Source organism: Triticum dicoccoides, chromosome 1A, assembly GCF_002162155.2.
Source record: "Triticum dicoccoides isolate Atlit2015 ecotype Zavitan chromosome 1A, WEW_v2.0, whole genome shotgun sequence".
NCBI lineage: Eukaryota > Viridiplantae > Streptophyta > Magnoliopsida > Poales > Poaceae > Triticum > Triticum dicoccoides.
Window position 1 is genome coordinate 495,105,751 of NC_041380.1, and position 18,030 is coordinate 495,123,780.

Consider the following 18,030-nt stretch of genomic DNA (forward strand, 5'->3'; position numbering starts at 1 on the left):
CTTTCCTCGCTCTCTTCCTAGACTTCTTTACTACCAGAAGGTCGTCCATAATACGTTGAGATGGCAATTCAGGCATCGACTCATGATGCTCAAACCCTGAGGAGGCGCCAGTATAGACATACTATTCAGCGCCATCGTCGTCCTCATCCTCATCCATGCCGACGTCATCAGCGACTAATGGAGCCTCCTCCTTACCCCGTCCGCTATCACCCAACCCGACACCCGGCGCTAATTGGGTAGGTGGGGTGTTGATGTTCATACCTTGCTGAGGCTGCGTGCTTGTGGGTGTGCTCCCGGCCGCCTCCAGATGAAGCAGACTCTTTGGCCACAACAAGACCCACCCATTGCAACAATCACCAAGCCGCCGCGGTGTCTCGTTGTCATCCCCCACTAGTATTGGAGGAGGCAAATTCTCGTGGCCCGGTTTGACACTGGCCACGGAAACCTTGAAGATGTTCGGGGGGATCGGCCGGCTGTGGAACAATGGTTCCTTCGGCTCCATTATCGTCGCATTCCCCACGTCCACCTTCTGGTCGCCGATGGTGTACAATATGGTGCACGGGGTTTCGTCGGCCTGCAAAGAAAAGTCTGCGATGTGAGACATCCGAAAGGTAACGAAAACGGGAGATTATACATTTAAATTGAAGGGGGCCGGTGTGACAGATACCGTGAGGGCGTCGAGCTCAGCCAAATACGGAGCACCACCGAGCACGTCTGGTGCGGGAGCAGGTGCGGGAGCCGGTGCGGGAGCAGGTGCGGGAGCCGGTGCGAAAGCAGGTGCTGGTGCAACGCTAGTTGAGCTGCTCCCCAAGAAGTCAGCAAGGGAAAGTCCTCTGCATTTTTTTCTGGATTTTGCCTTGTCAAAGTGAAAACGCCCGTCACCAAGGAAGTAGACAAATCTGCAACCACCTGTTTTGCGGCAGCTACCGCTGTTGCGACTGTCTGAGATGATTTCTTCTCAACCGCAATCTCAACCTTCTTGTCGATGTTTTTTTCAGTTAACCTTCGTCTTTCCGTTCTCTCCTTCGTGGTCTCACGGTAGTACTTCTTTCACGTGGCGCCGTTTCCGACACCGTGCACGCGTCCATACGACGGTCGAGTATCCACCGGTTGTTGTTTCAATATGTTCAACGCCCGGTTGAATGGAGTGTCCCACTTGGGCCTCGCCAATGCCTCAGACGGCGAGTCGCTTTCGGCCGCAATCCGGTGCTGCTCTCTCTGCAAAAGGCACAAGGATCTTTTGCAAATATGACTAACGTGTGCAGTCGAATTGATTAGAAACTAAAATTACCAGCAGTCTCATGAACTCTGTAATGACCGGTTTTGTCTCGTAAACCTTCTTCACTGGGTCCCAACGGTGTCGGGCCCTGAGGACGTCACACTCCTGCGGGACGGTGAAATCCGCCAAGGGGTCCGGGATGCCCAGACTCGCAGCTTCCACGTCCTCCTTGGCCCATTTGGACCTCTTTCCGCCGTAACCACGACTTCTGAGGTGGTGGCTCCCAATGTTCCTCTCTTGAAGCCCTTTCATGTACTTCGACTTTTTTTTGGCAGCATCGGCCTCGCAAGCCTCCTTGAATATTTAAAACTGCTCTTCCGTGATTGTCGGATTATCCTTTACAATTTCAGAGTAGGTTTCCTTCTTGTCGATGATCTTTGCTTTCACTCGACTTTTCCAGGCGGCCAACGCGTCGCTAAACTTGGTCATGGCGTGTTTGTTTATCTTCTTCATTGCCGGGTCCTCATCTGGATCTTCATAATCCTTCTCATTCCGGCCCGGGAACAAGAATATCTGGTGAAACTTCTTTAGGAGGGAGCTCCTCATATTTTCTATCTTCTGTAGTTTCTCATCGTTGATGGTGGCGGTTGTCCGTACGATGCAGCCTATTTGATTGCCGTAGCATCGACGCGCTTCCTCGGGCGCCTTTGGCTCAAAATTGCCGTCTTCCACCTCCGTGATCACCAGTATAGTAGTCCTGAGTTTGTTAGGAAGCTGTTGCCTCTTTGCTTTCGGTTCTACACCGGCTCCGCTCCCCGAGGCAGCGCCGGTCTCAGTCTCAGCGCCGGTCTCGATGCCGGTCTGAGTCTCAGCACCGGTCTCGGTCTCAGCACCGGTCTGCGTGTCGGTCTCAGTCCCCGATGCCATCGGTGGGCCCAGCAACAACATCGGTTGATCGTCGGCAAGGCTAAAAAATTTGTCTGCCGCCCAGTAGACGTCGTCGCAATCACCAGAACCCTGTCCTTCATCGTTGCTAGCCATGTTTCCTATGATTAAATCTAGTCAATTAATTCTAGACCTAATAAAATGAATAATGACATAAAAATGGCCTATTGTTTGCAGGAATGTTGACTCCTTCCTGGTGCGGCAAATCCCGGGCACTCGATATGTCCTAGTTTGTAGCACAAGTCATGCCGAAATTCACGGAAAATTTCGGCTTGACCTTTGCTAAAAAGTGGACAAATCGAGAACCTGAAATTTGCCTGAACATAAATGAATCAACATTCCGGCAAAACATAGGTCACTCAGCATCATTCCCTGGAAACAACAAAGCCACTTGGGCACAATCGAACAACTTCAATGAAAAGATATAACATGAGCAAACACTATTGAGGAATTTGCATATAACATGGCCACTTCAATGAAAAGATATAATCAACAATAATGGAATATGCAAATGAACATCAATGACATATATTATATAAAAATAGTCTTGTTTTTTGTTTACATAGCAACAATTAGTTTGACCAAGTTTTTGAAAAGAAAAACAATTCTGTTTTTTGTTTATAGCTAAATGCCATAGCTACTGTTTTTTATTTATAGCTAAATACTTTTGTTTTTTGTCTAAAGCTAAAAGTCTAGGAACTCCATTTTCTCTAACCCTTCTAACCTCACCAAAATTTCCACAGCAAGACCTTAGTACCTACACCCAATTTCTTCAAAAATATTCAGGTCCATAGTCCAAATAATTCAAATTTCATTTGAATGAAATTTGGAACAAATTCAGGTCTGTAGTCCAAATATATTTTCATAGCTAAGTGTTTTTTATTTATAGCCTCTGTTAATTTAAATCTAAATGGTACTGTTATTTATATACCCTCTATTAGTTTAAAGCTAAATGGAATTACTGTTTAGGCATTTTCATAAAAATTGCCCTAGCTAATTTCCTAAAAAAATTGCTAATCATTTTCCTAAATGCTATAAAATGCCTAATGCCCTAAAAAAATCTAGGGTTCTTGTAGCGACCAGACCTCAAACGGTCCAATCTTTGTGCTTAGGTGTCACCCCTGGATCAGTAATGCTGACACCACACAGTACTTGAAGGATTTATAACAGAGTAGCAATCATACACTTATTACATCGAGTGTCTCAAAAGAGAACTTATTACAATAGATATGGCTTAAGGCCATCTAATAACGATAACAGCGGAAGGCTTGGAAGATAAGTGAGTCCATCAACTCCAACGGCATCACTGAGTATAGAACCACGACCTAAAACACCTTAATCGTCGTCTGAAAAGTCTGCAACATTAACGTTGCAGTCCAAAACGGGTCAGCACATGGAATATGCTGGCAAAATAACACATAGAGAGTAATGGAACGAAATAGGCTAATCTATATGCATATTTGGCTGGTGGAAAGCTCTATGGTTACAGTTTTGCGTAAAGCCAATTTTTCCCTACTGCAAAGGAATAAATTTTATTTAACTATCATGATAGTTGTTAAACATTGAGAATGGTTGACAACATTCTCAATCCCAATTAAGCATCATCATTAACAAAACCCAACAAAATTAATTTTAGAGTAACATGTTGAGATTCACATGATAATCCTGGTACTAGATACTCAAGATGTCCATAACCGGGGACACGGCTAATCATGATTAGTTTATATATTCTGCAGAGGTTTGCGCACTTTTCCCCATAAGACTCGATCGCCTCCGTTTGGTTTCTCGCACTACATGGTGTTTGAGAAGACGGATGACCGAGACATAGTCTTTCAGAAGCGCTAGCACCTTACGATCGGGTAGACCGTTACACCTACTTTCCCCTACATCTGCTAGTCTACCACTGTAAGAGTTCGCACAACTTAATCAACTATGCTAGAGCCCATAATAGCTTGTGGCTGCACACGGAAGTTTCCAGCATGAATAATCTCATGATCCCTTTGAGCCTCGGTGACGGTCCATAAAGAAAAACAGGCAATCGCTGGAATACCCAGGTGCCTCAATCCACCCGGATGTGTATTTAAGTTGCCACCTTAAGTAAACCATAAATTAACAATCTCACATCTGTCATGGATACACTCACCAATCCACGTCTACTAGCATAGCATGGCATAATAAGCAAACGTAGAAGTAACTCCCAAAGGTTTGATAATAATAGGTAATAGGTACTACCTCAACTACTTCCCAAACCCACAATTTAATTAGATCCTAATCATGCAATGTGTGAGGACTGATCTAATGCAATAAAACTGGGTAGAGGGAAAAACACGATCAAAGTGTTACTTGCCTTGCTGATGATCCGGGAAACCTAGCGATTCGAAGTAGCAAGCGGCGCACTCCGGGTATTCTATCGCAAACAAACAAGCATACAATAAGTACTCAACTAATGCATAGGTAAAACTCAAATAAGAGATCTAACCAGAAATTTCATCTTAAGAACTCCGGTTGGCAAAAAGAATCAAAACGAACGAAGCAACGAAAGACAAACGGCAAAAGAAAAAGGCTTCGTTTACTATTCTGGATCTAGGGCAATTTTTACAGTGGCAAAAACTTGTTTAAGTTGGCTAAACGGAAAGAGGGTTTCGAGACGAAACTCCAGGCGGTTGAAGCGCCTGATTCCGATAAACGAGCAAAAAATTAGACAAAAACGAAAATCGGATCAGAAATCACGATCTGAAAAATCGCGGATTTAATCCGAGAAAAAGAAAAATGATGAACGTTCGTTAAAACGAACGAACGGATGAACGCTCGCTAATTAAGTAAACCGGAAAAACCAATCTATTTAAAAAAATCGAAACTAAAAAAAGAACAAAACCGTTGGAAAACCGAACGTTTTTTCGAGAAAAACCGGCGGCGGCGAGACAACCTCCGGCGGCGGCGGATCCGGCGGGCGGCGATGTCGACGGCAGCGGCGGCACAGGCGGCGGCGCGGGCGGTGCGGCGGCAGCGGCCTAGGGTTAGGGTTGGGGCGGGGCGCGGCTTGGGCTTGGCCTGGGGCCTCGGGCGCTATAAAAAGGCCCGGCCAGGCGGAGTCCTGGCCGGTTACGGCCCAAGGTCGGTTCGGACTCTTTTTTTTAAATAGTTACGCTTGGAAAAGAACAAAAGGAATACTAAACGGACTCCAAAAATCCCGAAACAAAATTTCCCCGGCTTCTAAAATCAAGCCGCACAGGATGAACATTTATTTGGGGCCTAAATGTGTCCCCCTCACATCAAGCCTGTACGCTAGCTACCAACATATACTATGGAGTCCATGGGTACCTCCGCGGATGGAAGACCGTAGATTTTTCACTTTCGCTGAAGAGTTGAACTCTGACTGAAAGGACTTGACACATTGCCAAGGCGATTTTATTAGCCAGCTGTGGGATAGAGATCTGCGGTAAACGAGCGATAGCCTCTAAAGAGTGCCGAAATAGGATTGGTTCCTTTTTCTAAAGATCCGAGACTGGTGAACGTATTGCATAATTTAAAGAAGCCCATTTCATTAGAGGGAGGGAGCCCTTCCTACCTTTCTTTATTTAAGTGCTAGTGTCAAATGAGACAGTTGCCCGCCTTGGAGGGGTTGTAGCGAAAGCTCCGAAGTCCACTTCTTTACCAACTTGAATTCATAAGGAGACCGAACTCTATTCATGCTCAAGTGAACCACGGGTGATGATATTCCGCTGTTCTGAAATCAAATAGGAAACGGATGGCGCTTGAGTTTTTGATCTCGGCATGAGAAACTATTCCTCCTCCTTTTGCTTACAATCACCTCACTTCCCTTATAAGAAGATAATAGTGCTTGTATCCTGGGTCATGAGGTTCCCCTCTTCAGTCTGATAAGAAGAAGTCAAGGTCTCGGTTCCTATTAAGTAAAGATAAGGAACCCGCCCAGAGGATTTCTTCGGTTTCGGTAGGGAAGCCACTGGTTCGTATCACGCTATGGTTGAGGGACCTTCTCGGTTCAAAGCTAACAAATAGGTCTCATGTTGGCACTCAATCGCTAAGAGCAGCCAACAACTTAACTTGCAGGCTTTCAAACCTGCTCATACGGTAATGGCGAGGGGTTTTGCGGATCCCTTTCTCTATGAGTTTCGGTTGATAATGACTTAAGGTGAGCAACGAACCTCCAATCACTTTTTCAGGAATACACAGAGAGAACCATCCGGCTGCACTCAACTGCAAACTAAAGGAACTCCTAACAAGCAGGGGAATTTCTCCTTTGTTACTGGTCGGGACGACCTAAATCCTGTGGTCAGTTCGGACAGGGGCATTACAAACGAGCTATGCTCTATGATTTCGCTTTGTTTACACGGGTGAGTGACCTACAGCTTCCAATCTATGGTTTCACTCGCGAGGTAGAACTTTCTCTAAAGCTTCTTCGCTCCGTAATACACTTGCGCCTTCCTTTATAACCATGCACTCCCACTACTTCTTTAGGACATGGCTGACTTGCTTATCACAAGTCGTCTCCCGAAAAGGCAAATATCGAGACTGAGATGCTGCTTGGAGTCTTCATTCTCTAGGGCAGAGCTCACTACCACTCATTATCGGAGGGAGACGTAATAATACTGAGCTATTCTTCGATTTCCTTGCTTGCGAGATCAAAAACTGGGTATCGAACAAAGAAATCTGCTCACGGTACCTCTTACCTCAAAACTTCTATTGGATCTGGGAGAAGAAGAATTCCAATTTGAATGTGCTCATATCCAACTACCCGAAGGGACGATATCAGGAAAAGCAAAAGGTGCATGGGCGGTTTCAAGTTGTTTTGGTTGCGCAGCTTTCGATCACTGTGTCAGCCGAGCTCTAACGCTTCTATAAAGTGAGAAATCATGGTACCTTCACGTCTACCTTTCCCAAGGGCTAGTTCAATTCCAGAGAAATGCAAGCAATCGTACTGGACTCCCGCCGCCTGCTAGGCTCACTATACCAAGTTAAGTTCCTCCAAAGTATTTTCATCATCGGTATCAGCAGAGTCACAAGATAAGGGATAAAGATAGTAGCCCATAGCTCCTTTATCAATTTCCTTCTGAAACTTAGCAGGGTCTAACAATGTTGGAGAAGTAGTATTGCTGCTGTCAGAAAGAATAATGGTTTCTTGCCCATTGTGACAAATACTCATTGTTCTGGCCTTCCAATCTAAATTGATTGGACTGTGACAATATAGCCAATCATAACCCAGTATAACATCATTGCTTTCCAATTTCAGTAGCTTGAAGGTGTCTTGAAATGTGTGCCCTTTAATAAGTAGTATCTGCAGTGTAAGCTCCAGTAGTTAATTGACCTCCTCCAGCCACTTTGACAGTAAACAAATGTTTCTGACTCTCATATCAGTGAAGCCCACACCACCATAATCTTTAGGGGTGCATAGGTGTTCCCATCTGACCATGTGAAATTTCTTCTTCTTACTCCCAGTAGAAGTGATTTCTTATTGTATCAACTTTTTTCTGTATTTTGACAGGCAAAGTGTAGCAACCCAGAAGGTACATAGGGACATTTGATAAACATGCATTGATCCCGCTGCGTCCTCTGACAGTCCGTCTCGTCTCATCTTTCTTTGGCTATACTTGTAGCCAGCCATATTAGCTCCACATTCCACCCTTTTTGATTTCTGACAAAAAAGGCAGTCATCAGTCGCCCCCTTTCCTATTTAGCTTTGCTTGCTGCCTATTATGAGAATAGGTCCCGGTTCAAGCGTCCCGCCTTTCATCATCATCTATACCAGCTGCCACGCACGATCCCATAGGAACGATTTCATCGCCCTAAGAAGCAGAACGCGCCATCACCTACAGCCCTTTCCTCTGTCGGGGACTTTCACGAAATGAAAACGGGCGGCATCATCGTATGCTCGACATTAGTTGCCCTGGTGTATATCCCGGAGTACTCCTATGGCCGATCTGTCACCCATACATGAAGGCCTTGGCCCCGTCCCGTGTGGAGAATGCCCCCCTTACGGCACGGCTTAGTCTGTTATTTTATTTTGTCAGAGTGGATTCGGACCGCCACTTCTCTGAAAGCATGGTTCTTGCCTCCCTCTCTCCTCCCTCCTTGGAGCTCGTCCATTCGTTGGGTGATCCCTTGCTCTCACGTTCGAGTGTTTGCTCGTCGTTTAGGCCGGTGAGTGACATTTTTGCTCATTGCAGTCGCCTCCGGGGTTCTTCGCACCTGGGTAGTACCAGGACCCTTGTGCCCCGGACTGCACTGCCCGCCCTATGACCCAAAACTCAAAATGAGCCTTGCGACGAGACGCGGACATTCCTCATGCTGCGGTTCCCTCCGATCCGTTCCCGGGTTGGGTTAGGGGAAGATCCGAGCGATTGCCTTCGCGGATCCAAACGTGCTCACAAGGCGCACAATAAGAATAAGACCAATAGAGACTTCATAAGGGACCATTTGAGCTGCAGATCGTAATGCTCCTAGAAAGGCATATTTCGAATATAGAGGACGTTCCCAACAATCCACGAGAATATGATACCCAACTATGAACCGTACGAGCACATCCTCTGTCACCCCCACCGCGCTTACGGCTCTATACCCCAACCCAACTTGCTCTGGCCCTGGGTCCTCCCGCATCTCTTGCTCGGTAAGCGGACCGTGGAAGCTGGGGAGTATCCGCTTGGGACTGATAGAAAACAACATATCTTTTCCCTCCTGACCCCTATAAAAATCTAGTGGAAGTCCGGTCGCGTCGGAGACATCTTTATCTGATTTTAAGGCTTCGTCGTCCGGCTCCTCCAAAATTATGTTAGGATCGGCTGGCTCATCCTCATCATCCGAAAAGAAAACAGAGACAAAACAGATTTGTTTCAATGACATATCTAATCAGACTGAAATTGATGTCGAAGACACGATCATTCACATCAATTGAAGCAGGCAGGAAGGGCGCGGAAGCTACCGTTTAACGAATGCAATGCAAGCAAGGTAGCTTGCTTACTCTCCATCTAGCGTGCGTTGGCGGCAAGGAAGGAGGCATTGGAAAGACTAGACCATACACATTAATTAGTACAAGAAAGAGGCATTCGGGAAGCGACTAGTCGCTTCTGGCGAAGCTTAACAAAGGCCGACTACTACATAGAGACAACTACTACCAGTCATGAGCGATAGTGAAGCCGTCAGAGGCAGAAGCTGTCGCTTGACGGACGAAGCCGAGCCGATACGATAGGCGGGCGAAGTGAGCGAGACCAAGACGGGCCAGACGTGGAGTGGCGAAGGGGGCCTACTATACGTATACGTGATTAGTAAGCGGTTCAAGACATCGAACGAAAAATCAAGTGAACTAATGAACAGTGTGATTGATCAGACAAGTACCAAGGAGCAAGAAAACGTATGCGCTTTAGCAAGGGATGAGCGCGAAATCCGTTGCTTGTTCTTTCGATAGCCTTCTTTCATTTCCGAATTTGCTTGCGAGCAGTCCTTGCATTAGTATGAGTTCGTTGACCGCGTAAGGGCGATCCATCTTGATGACGAATTCCACGATAACGAGAAATAGAAATTAATCGTTCGATGTCTGCTCGTTCTCCCCTCTTCAATTCCCAATGAACAACATGATCTTGAGCTATCATTTGTTCAATTTGGTCGATCTGATACTTAGTTAACTCATTCATCTCGATGTTCCCACTGATACCTAATCGATAACGAAGCTGAATGGCTTTTTTCGGTCCAATTCCATCCATTTTTGTTGAGGCAATTCTTACTTGTTCATCGGGAAGTGATCTAGCTCCTGAGATATATGACATTCTTTATCCTTATCTTTTCCTGGTCTTCTCGGCTGGAATCTACAATCTACACCTCTCCAAACACAAACGCAATATCTTGAGTACCCGGAACCATGTTCAGTGCTGCAAAAGCGCAGCTGTAGCCCCCTAGAATCTTCGGCTCCTCGTTTTTATTCAATTATGAAATGACTCATTTTGATGGAGATTTGTAGCATCATTCAAGTAAATACAAATTGAGATCGTAGAAACATGAGCTTGTGATATAGCTACACCTAATTCCAGACCGGTTAATGCTAGAACTATAAATAAGGGACCAAGATCTCCTATGAAATAGAAAATATTATTCAGAAATAGCATAGTCCAAGCAAACCCACTTAAAATCTTTACTAAACTATGACCGGCCATCATATTAGCAAATAAACGTATTCCTAAGCTTAATGCACGAAAACAATAAGAGATTAGCTCAAGGAGTACTAAGAAAGGTGCTAACGGCAGTGGGACTCCCGCAGGTAATAAGAAGCTAAAAAAATGAAGCCCATGTCTTTGAAATCCAACGATCGTAATGCCTATAAAAATGGAAAATGAAAGAGCCAAAGTAATGAGAAAATGACTTGTCACTGTGAAGCTAAAGGGTATCATACCCTGGGGATTACGAAATAACGAAAAAGTAAAAGTGACCGAGATGCGAGGGAAAAACTTTTGTTTCACATTTCCGGAAAGACCACCTATTTGTTCGTTTACCAGGTTCAGCACGAAATCATAAATAAGCTCGACCAAGGATTGCCATGCATTTGGCACTGACTTTCCACCTCCCTTTTTCGTAACAACAAAAAACAGAAAAACGACCAAAACGACAGTGAGCAGCATATACAAGACTGCATTTGTAAATGTAAAATAAAAGTTGCCCACATGAAGATCAATTATTGGGTAAATGGCAAATTGATCCAATGGGCTTTCAAAAAAGTCTCCAATGCCGCCCCCGAAATCCCCATTGTCTGGGACGGCTTCTCCTGGATTGGCTGGGACGGCTTCTCCTGGATTGGCTGGGACGGCTTCTCCTGGATTGGCTGGGACGGCTTCTCCTCCTGGATTGGTTTCTCCTGGATTGGCTGGGACGGCTTCTCCTCCTGGATTGGCTTCTCCTCCAGGATTGGCTGGGGCGGCTTCTCCCCCTGGGTTCTCCCCCACTCTTTTTACGTACTGGAGGGTGTCGCTTTTTTCTCCATTTTGCACCAAATCAGCCAATAGGGATTCCAGAAATGCGGGATCATTGCTTTCCCCATGCGCATGTTCGGACCCCGATTCCAAGTCACATCGATCTAGCCGGTAACACCTCATATCACATTGCGGCCTCACGCACGGTATTCCCACGAGTGTCGCCTTACCATGGCCCAGGACCGTTTGCGCCTTTTGGCTCACGTATATGATAGTGTCGCTAGCATCCATATGACAGAGAACACGGGCCTACATGGCTAGTCGTGAACCCAAAGCGGCACAAACCTATGGAGACAGGCATACATGAATTACATCGAGCATGTCGGTCAACAGCGTGTGAATCCGGGTTGTAGCACCGGGCTAACAGGACTCCCGGGAACCCGGGCTGTAGCAGGCTAGGCAGGACTCCGGATGTCACCGCGTGACATTTCCCCGAAGGGACAGACATAGGAACGAAGTGAAACATATGCCGGCCAATCAAGTGTCCTGAGCAGTAGTGCTGGGCTAGCAGGACTCCGGTGAACCGGGCTGTAGCGGACTACTATGGCTTGAGGAGCACTAGACTACATTTCCCCATAAGAGAGGCTGCCAAGGATAAACAACTAGATTGTCGGATCCCACACATACCAAGCATTTCAATCATACACACAATATGCTCGATATGTGCAAATACAACATGTCATCACAACAAAACTCTACAACTCAAGTACTTTATTTAAAGGCTCCAGAGAGCCATACATAACATGTTCATACAGGCAGGGGTCACATGACCCGACACTCAAGTCATACAAGCACATGCGGAAGCAAATAGTCTGAGTACAGACACTAGAAAGAAAGAAGGCTTGTCGAAGCCTGTCTATCTACATAGGCCCTCCATGGCCAGGATCACCACCTCGGTGGCAAGTTACTCATCGACGTCGAGGTCTACATAAAACCCATCGGAGGGGGCGGTGTTGTCGTCTGAAAACAGTAATTAAAGCAACATGAGTACAAAGGTACTCAACAAGTCTTACAACAGAACCTACTATACATGCTCATTCTCAACAAGGTGGTGGAGTTATTGCAGCAAGCCAGCTTTGACTCTTGGCTAAGCTATCCTATGAGACACCACTAGTAAAATAGTTTTCGCACACGAGTCCACTAATCACCAACACAATACTCCACCGGGGATCCTCCCTCGTCATCCTACGAGAGGGCCATCCTCGGTACTCACACTTATCTTGAGTCTTTTAGTAGTAACCATTAACTTGTGTATGAACTGTATAGGCAACCAATTAGTCCTTTACCGCGGACGCGGCTATTTGAATAGTTTTATACCTTGCAGGGGTGTACTTCGTCACACATGTTTCCACCACTTAGCGTCTGCACACGACATGTGCTCGGCAGACTTCAAGCGAAAGCCGACGTGGGTGTAGACCACGACCTGACTAACCGCACAAGTCTCTAGTCCAGGTTTATCGCCTATTCGGGTTCCATCCGCAAGGAAATCCGGCCGGGGTTTCCTCAACGGCCCCAAACGATGTGTGCAGGGTTCCCGAGACACCAAACGGGCGACTCGGTACACCGTGCCATGGTGTATCTACCGCATCATAGCCCACCCCTAGGGTCAGCGCTACGCACGACCGCCAACACATAACCTACAAACACCAGAAACTAGTTGCAACTCCTGGACAGAGGACGACAGGGGTTAGTAAGTCGAGCGGGGTCATATTTCAGGGCCCAATGTGTGGTAGTAGCTGAATCTTAAATCAGCATACAGATCTCAGTTCTTATGGACGACCTCAATGAAACAACCCACCATGTACTCCTACATGGCCTCTCATCGATACCTTTACCAAAACATGTTCAACACATCCCTCACATTACCTGGCCTCTCTGTTTTCTGTTTTTATTTATTTTCTATTATTTCTATAACTTTAGGGCTTTATTAAAAATGCCAGGGCATTTCCAAAAATCATAAAATTAATCATGGCTACTGCTTAGAATAAATCCAACAGTAAACATTTTAGTTTATGATTATTTGAGCATTTAAAATATTTTATAGCATTTAAATGCCCAAATGCAAATACTATATGCGTTAATCCAATGACCTTAAGATGTCCTAGGAAAATGTTCACCATTTTTGTCAAAGGTTTTAACCCAAAACAAAAAGGGTGGACTTTTTAGAAGGGCATTTCAGCTTCATTGAAAAAGTTTTTAGTAAACCCTTGTTGTTCCAAGGGGGTGCTGGGGGTTCTATCATCCCCATTTCATCTTTCTGAGAAATTTAGACATGATGCAATCACTCTAATGCATGAACTAGCTAGGGTGTGACAACTCACCCCCACTCAAAAGAATCTCGTCCCGAGATTTAGGATATGTTGGGAAGAAGGTGGAGTACTCGAGTCGAAGACGATCCTCCCTTTCCCAAGTGGTTTCCTTTTCGGAATGGTGTGACCATTGAACCTTGAGAAACTTGATGTTATGGCGTCGAGTGGTACGCTCGGCTTGATCAAGGATACGAACGGGATATTCCCGATATGAGAGATTATCTTGTAGATCAAGCGTTTCATGGTCCACTCCACGGATAGGATCCGCGAAGCAACACCTGAGTTGAGAAACGTGGAAGACATCGTGAACTCTGGAAAGATGCGGAGGTAGTTCCAATTGGTAGGAAACTTCTCCTTGTTTGGCAAGAATGCGAAAGGGTCCAATGTAACGAGGAGCCAATTTTCCTTTGATACCGAAACGATGGGTTCCCTTTAACGGAGTAACCCAAAGGTAAGCCTTCTCACCGACTTCATAAGTCATGAGCTTATGTTTACGATCATATTGGCTCTTTTGACGAGATTGGACTGTTTTCAATTTCTCACTAATAACGTGAACCTGCTCTTCTGCTTCCTGAATCATATCCGGGCCAAAGAGTTGTCTTTCCCCGGTTTCTGACCAGTTAAGAGGCGTTCGACATTTTCATCCATAGAGAACTCCGAAAGGAGCTTTGCCCAAGCTAGCTTGATAACTATTGTTATAAGCAAACTCCGCGAATGGAAGGCATTTCTCCCAATCCATTCCGAATAAGATGACAGAAGCTCAGAGCATATCTTCCAGAATTTGATTTACTCGCTCTACTTGACCACTGGATTGAGGGTGGAAGGCGGTGCTAAAAGAGAGACGAGTTCCCATAGCATTTTGGAAACTTCCCCAAAATCGAGAGGTGAAGAGACTCCCACGGTCTGAGTTAATTTCCAATGGGACACTAGGAAGAGACACTATTCGAGAGATGTATAAATCAGCTAGCTGGCTAGCGGTGATACTCTCATGAACAGGTAGAAAGTGGGACACCTTGGAAAGACGATCGATTACGACGAAGATGGCATTATTCCCTCTCTTGGTCCTCGGAAACCCAGTAATGAAATCCATACTGATTTTATCCCATTTCCATTCAGGAATAGCCAAAGGTTGAAGGGTGCCAGCAGGCCGTTGATGCTCTGCTTTAACATGACGGCAGACGTCGCAGCTAGCAATGTATTGAGCAATTTCTCTCTTCATCATAGTCCACCAAAACCTCTGGCGTAGGTCTTGATACATTTTAGTACTACCGGGATGAATGGTGAGAGGGGATTCATGAGCTTCCTTAAGAATCAGCCGCCTCAGGTTTCGAGCTTTGGGAACCACTAAGCGGTTTCCAAAGTATACGACACCTTGATCATCAACGGAGAAACAATTCGCGACTCCTTTCTTAATGTTTCTCTTAATACGGGAGATTCCCGGATCTACCTTCTGTGCCTTGATGATCTGATGCGTAAGGGTAGGTTTCGCCACCAGGGTGGATAGGAATCCTTGAGGAACAATGTGAAGGTTAAGCTTACGAAATTCCTCGTGGAGAAGTGGTTGACTTTGTTGTAACATCAGGTTGTTACGATAAGATTTACGACTTAGCGCATCAGCCATGACATTGGCTTTGCCCAGGGTGTAAGTTATTCCTAAGTCGTAATCCGAGATCAGCCATGACATCAGGTTGTTACGATAAGATTTACGACTCAGGAATAGCCAAAGGTTTAAGGGTGCCGGCAGGCCGTTGATGCTCTACTTTAACACGAAGACAGACGTCGCATCCTAGTCCACCAAAACCTCTGGCATAGGTCTTGATACATTTTAGTACTACCGGGATGAATGGTGAGAGGGGATACATGAGCTTCCTTAAGAATCAACTGGCGTAGATGTTGTTTCTTGGGAACCACCAAGCGGTTCTCAAAGAAAACAACACCTCGCTCATCCATGGAAAAACATTTAGCAACTCCGCTAGCGATGTTTTCCTTAATCCGGGATATGCCCTTATCACGCTTCTGGGCAGCTATGATTTGAGCTGTAAGGTTAGGCTTCGCCACCAGGGTGGATAGGAATCCTCGAGGAACAATGTGAAGATTAAGCTTACGAAATTCCTCATGGAGAAGTGGTTGACTTTGTTGTAACATCAGGTTGTTACAATAGGATTTATGACTTAGCGCATCAGCCATGACATTGGCTTTGCCCAGGGTGTAAGTTATTCCTAAGTCGTAATCCGAGATCCACTCGACCCAACGTCTTTGCCTGAGATTCAAATCCGGTTGGGTGAAGATATATTTCAAACTTTGGTGATCGGTGAAGATCTCGCAACGATTACCGAGAAGGTAATGTCGCCAAGTTTTAAGTGCATGGACTACAGCTGCAAGCTCTAGATCATGTGTGGGATAATTTTCCTCATGTGGGTGTAATTGCCGTGAAGCATAGGCAATTACTTGACGATCTTGCATGAGTATGCAACCTAGTCCTTGTCGCGAGGCGTCGCAATAGATAATAAAGTCCTTGGAGAAATCTGGTGGTACCAGTATGGGAGCAGCTGTCAGGCGTCTTTTCAGTTCCTGAAAGCTGAACTCGCACTGTGGGGTCCACTCGAACTTTTTATCTTTCTTGAGGAGTTCAGTTAGAGGTTTAGCAACCTTGGAGAAATTCTCGACAAAGCGGCGGCAATAGCTCGCTAAGCCAAGGAAGCTCCGAACTTGCTTGACCGTTACAGGTGGAGTCCAATCAAGGACGGCTTGAACTCGCTCGAGATTGACAGCAATACCCTTATCAGAGATTACATGGCCTATATAGGTCACTTCTGGCAACCAAAATTCACACTTGGAGAATTTGGCATAAAGGCGATGCTCTCGAAGTTTCGTCAATACCAGCCTTAGATGTTCGGCATGTTCCTCTTCATTCTTGGAGTAGATGAGTATGTCATCGAGGTATACTACGACGAATTTATCCAAATACTCCATGAAGACCGAGTTCATAAACCGAGAGAAGGTGGCTGGGGCATTGGTTAAACCGAAGGACATAACGGTGTACTCGTATTGGCCATAACGAGTAACAAAGGCTGTTTTGGGAATGTCCCCGTTTCTGATTTTGATTTGATGGTAGCCCAACCTCAAATTCATCTTGCAAAAGACTAAGGATCCAGCGAGTTGATCATACAGATCGTTGATCCTGGGAAGCGGATACTTATTCTTGATAGTGACCAAGTTGACAGGTCGGTAATATACAATCATCCGATCCGTTCCATCCTTCTTCTTGACGAAGAGGACGGGGCAAGCCCAAGGGGAGGAACTAGGACGGATGAAACCCTTTTTCAAGGACTCATCGAGTTGGTTCTTAAGCTCAGCTAGTTCTAAGGGTGTTATCTTATAGGGTCTTCTAGAAATTGGAACGGTTCCTGGAACAAGGTCTATCACAAACTCGACATCCTTGTCAGGTGGAACACCTGGCAGTTCTTCTGGAAAGACATTCGGAAAGTCTCGGACTACCGGAATATCTTCAAGGTCTGAAAGGGGGTTGGCATTTAGGGAGTAAAGCTGGCGCTTGGCCACTCGAGTTAAGACATTGACTGTCTTGCCCGATGGGTGAGTAAGTTGAACGGTTCTAGTGGCACAATCAATTTTAGCATAATGAGCTGACATCCAGTCCATACCCAAGATGATGTTTATGTCCGAGGACTTGAGAGCTATTAAAGATGCAAGGAAGACAAGTCTATCGACAAGAATTTCATTCCCATGGCTTACTCTAGAAGTTTGTCATTTGGAACCCAGAGTTTGAATTACCATGGAAGTGGGCATGTCACAGAATGTCGTGTTATGCAATCGAGCATAGCTCTCAGATATGAATGAATGAGATGCTCCAGTATCGAAAAGAACAGATGCCGGATGGCAATTAACAAGGAGCTTACCAAGGACGACGTTAGGATCATCATGAGCCTCCTCAGCTGAGACATAGTTGACATGGCCACGTGCAGTGGTGGCTGGCTTGGCGTAGAAGGTCTTTCCCGCTGGCTTACCACGGCCAACGGACTTTCCAGACTGATAGGGGTTGTTGTTCTGAGGACACTCCCGACTGTAGTGACCCGGCTCTCCACACTTGAAACATGTCACAACATTGGGGCGTGGAGCAGCATTAGCAGCGGGGCCACCATAGGGCTTAGACGGTGCAAACTGCTGGTTGGGGCGAGGCGCCTCAAAGGATGGCCTCGGAATGAACCTGGGTGGCAGTGCCGTGCTTGGAATCCACACCCGGCGCTTCTGAGATCCATAGCCGGATGAAGAACCAAAATCACGAGAGTGCTTGCGTGAAGCGTCATAGTCAGACTGTCCTATCTCAGCACTGATGGCTTTATTGACCAACTTCTGAAAGGAGGCGCACTCGTGCAGATGAAGATCGCGGCGAAGCTCGGGGCTAAGTCCCTTGCGGAACCTTGCCTGCTTCTTAGCGTCGGTGGATACCTCTTCAGGAGCATATCGTGCCAGATTCCCAAATTCATGACTATATGCATCCACAGTCAGTCTTCCTTGGGTGAAATTGCAGAACTCTTCCCTCTTACGATCTATGAGACCTTCCAGG

At 46.0% G+C, this 18,030-nt stretch overlaps 1 protein-coding gene across 1 annotated transcript in view; it reads right to left on the reverse strand.

The window, feature by feature from the left end:
* Positions 1-9,822: 9,822 nt before the first annotated feature.
* Positions 9,823-18,030, reverse strand: part of LOC119353968 (ATP synthase subunit a-like) — a 51,603-nt gene continuing 43,395 nt past the window's right edge. Inside the window, exon 2 of the mRNA XM_037620673.1 lies at positions 9,823-11,141. Within this exon, the coding sequence (XP_037476570.1) occupies positions 10,096-11,141 (1,046 nt within the window). The 3' untranslated portion in view covers positions 9,823-10,095. The remainder of the gene's footprint in view (positions 11,142-18,030) is intronic.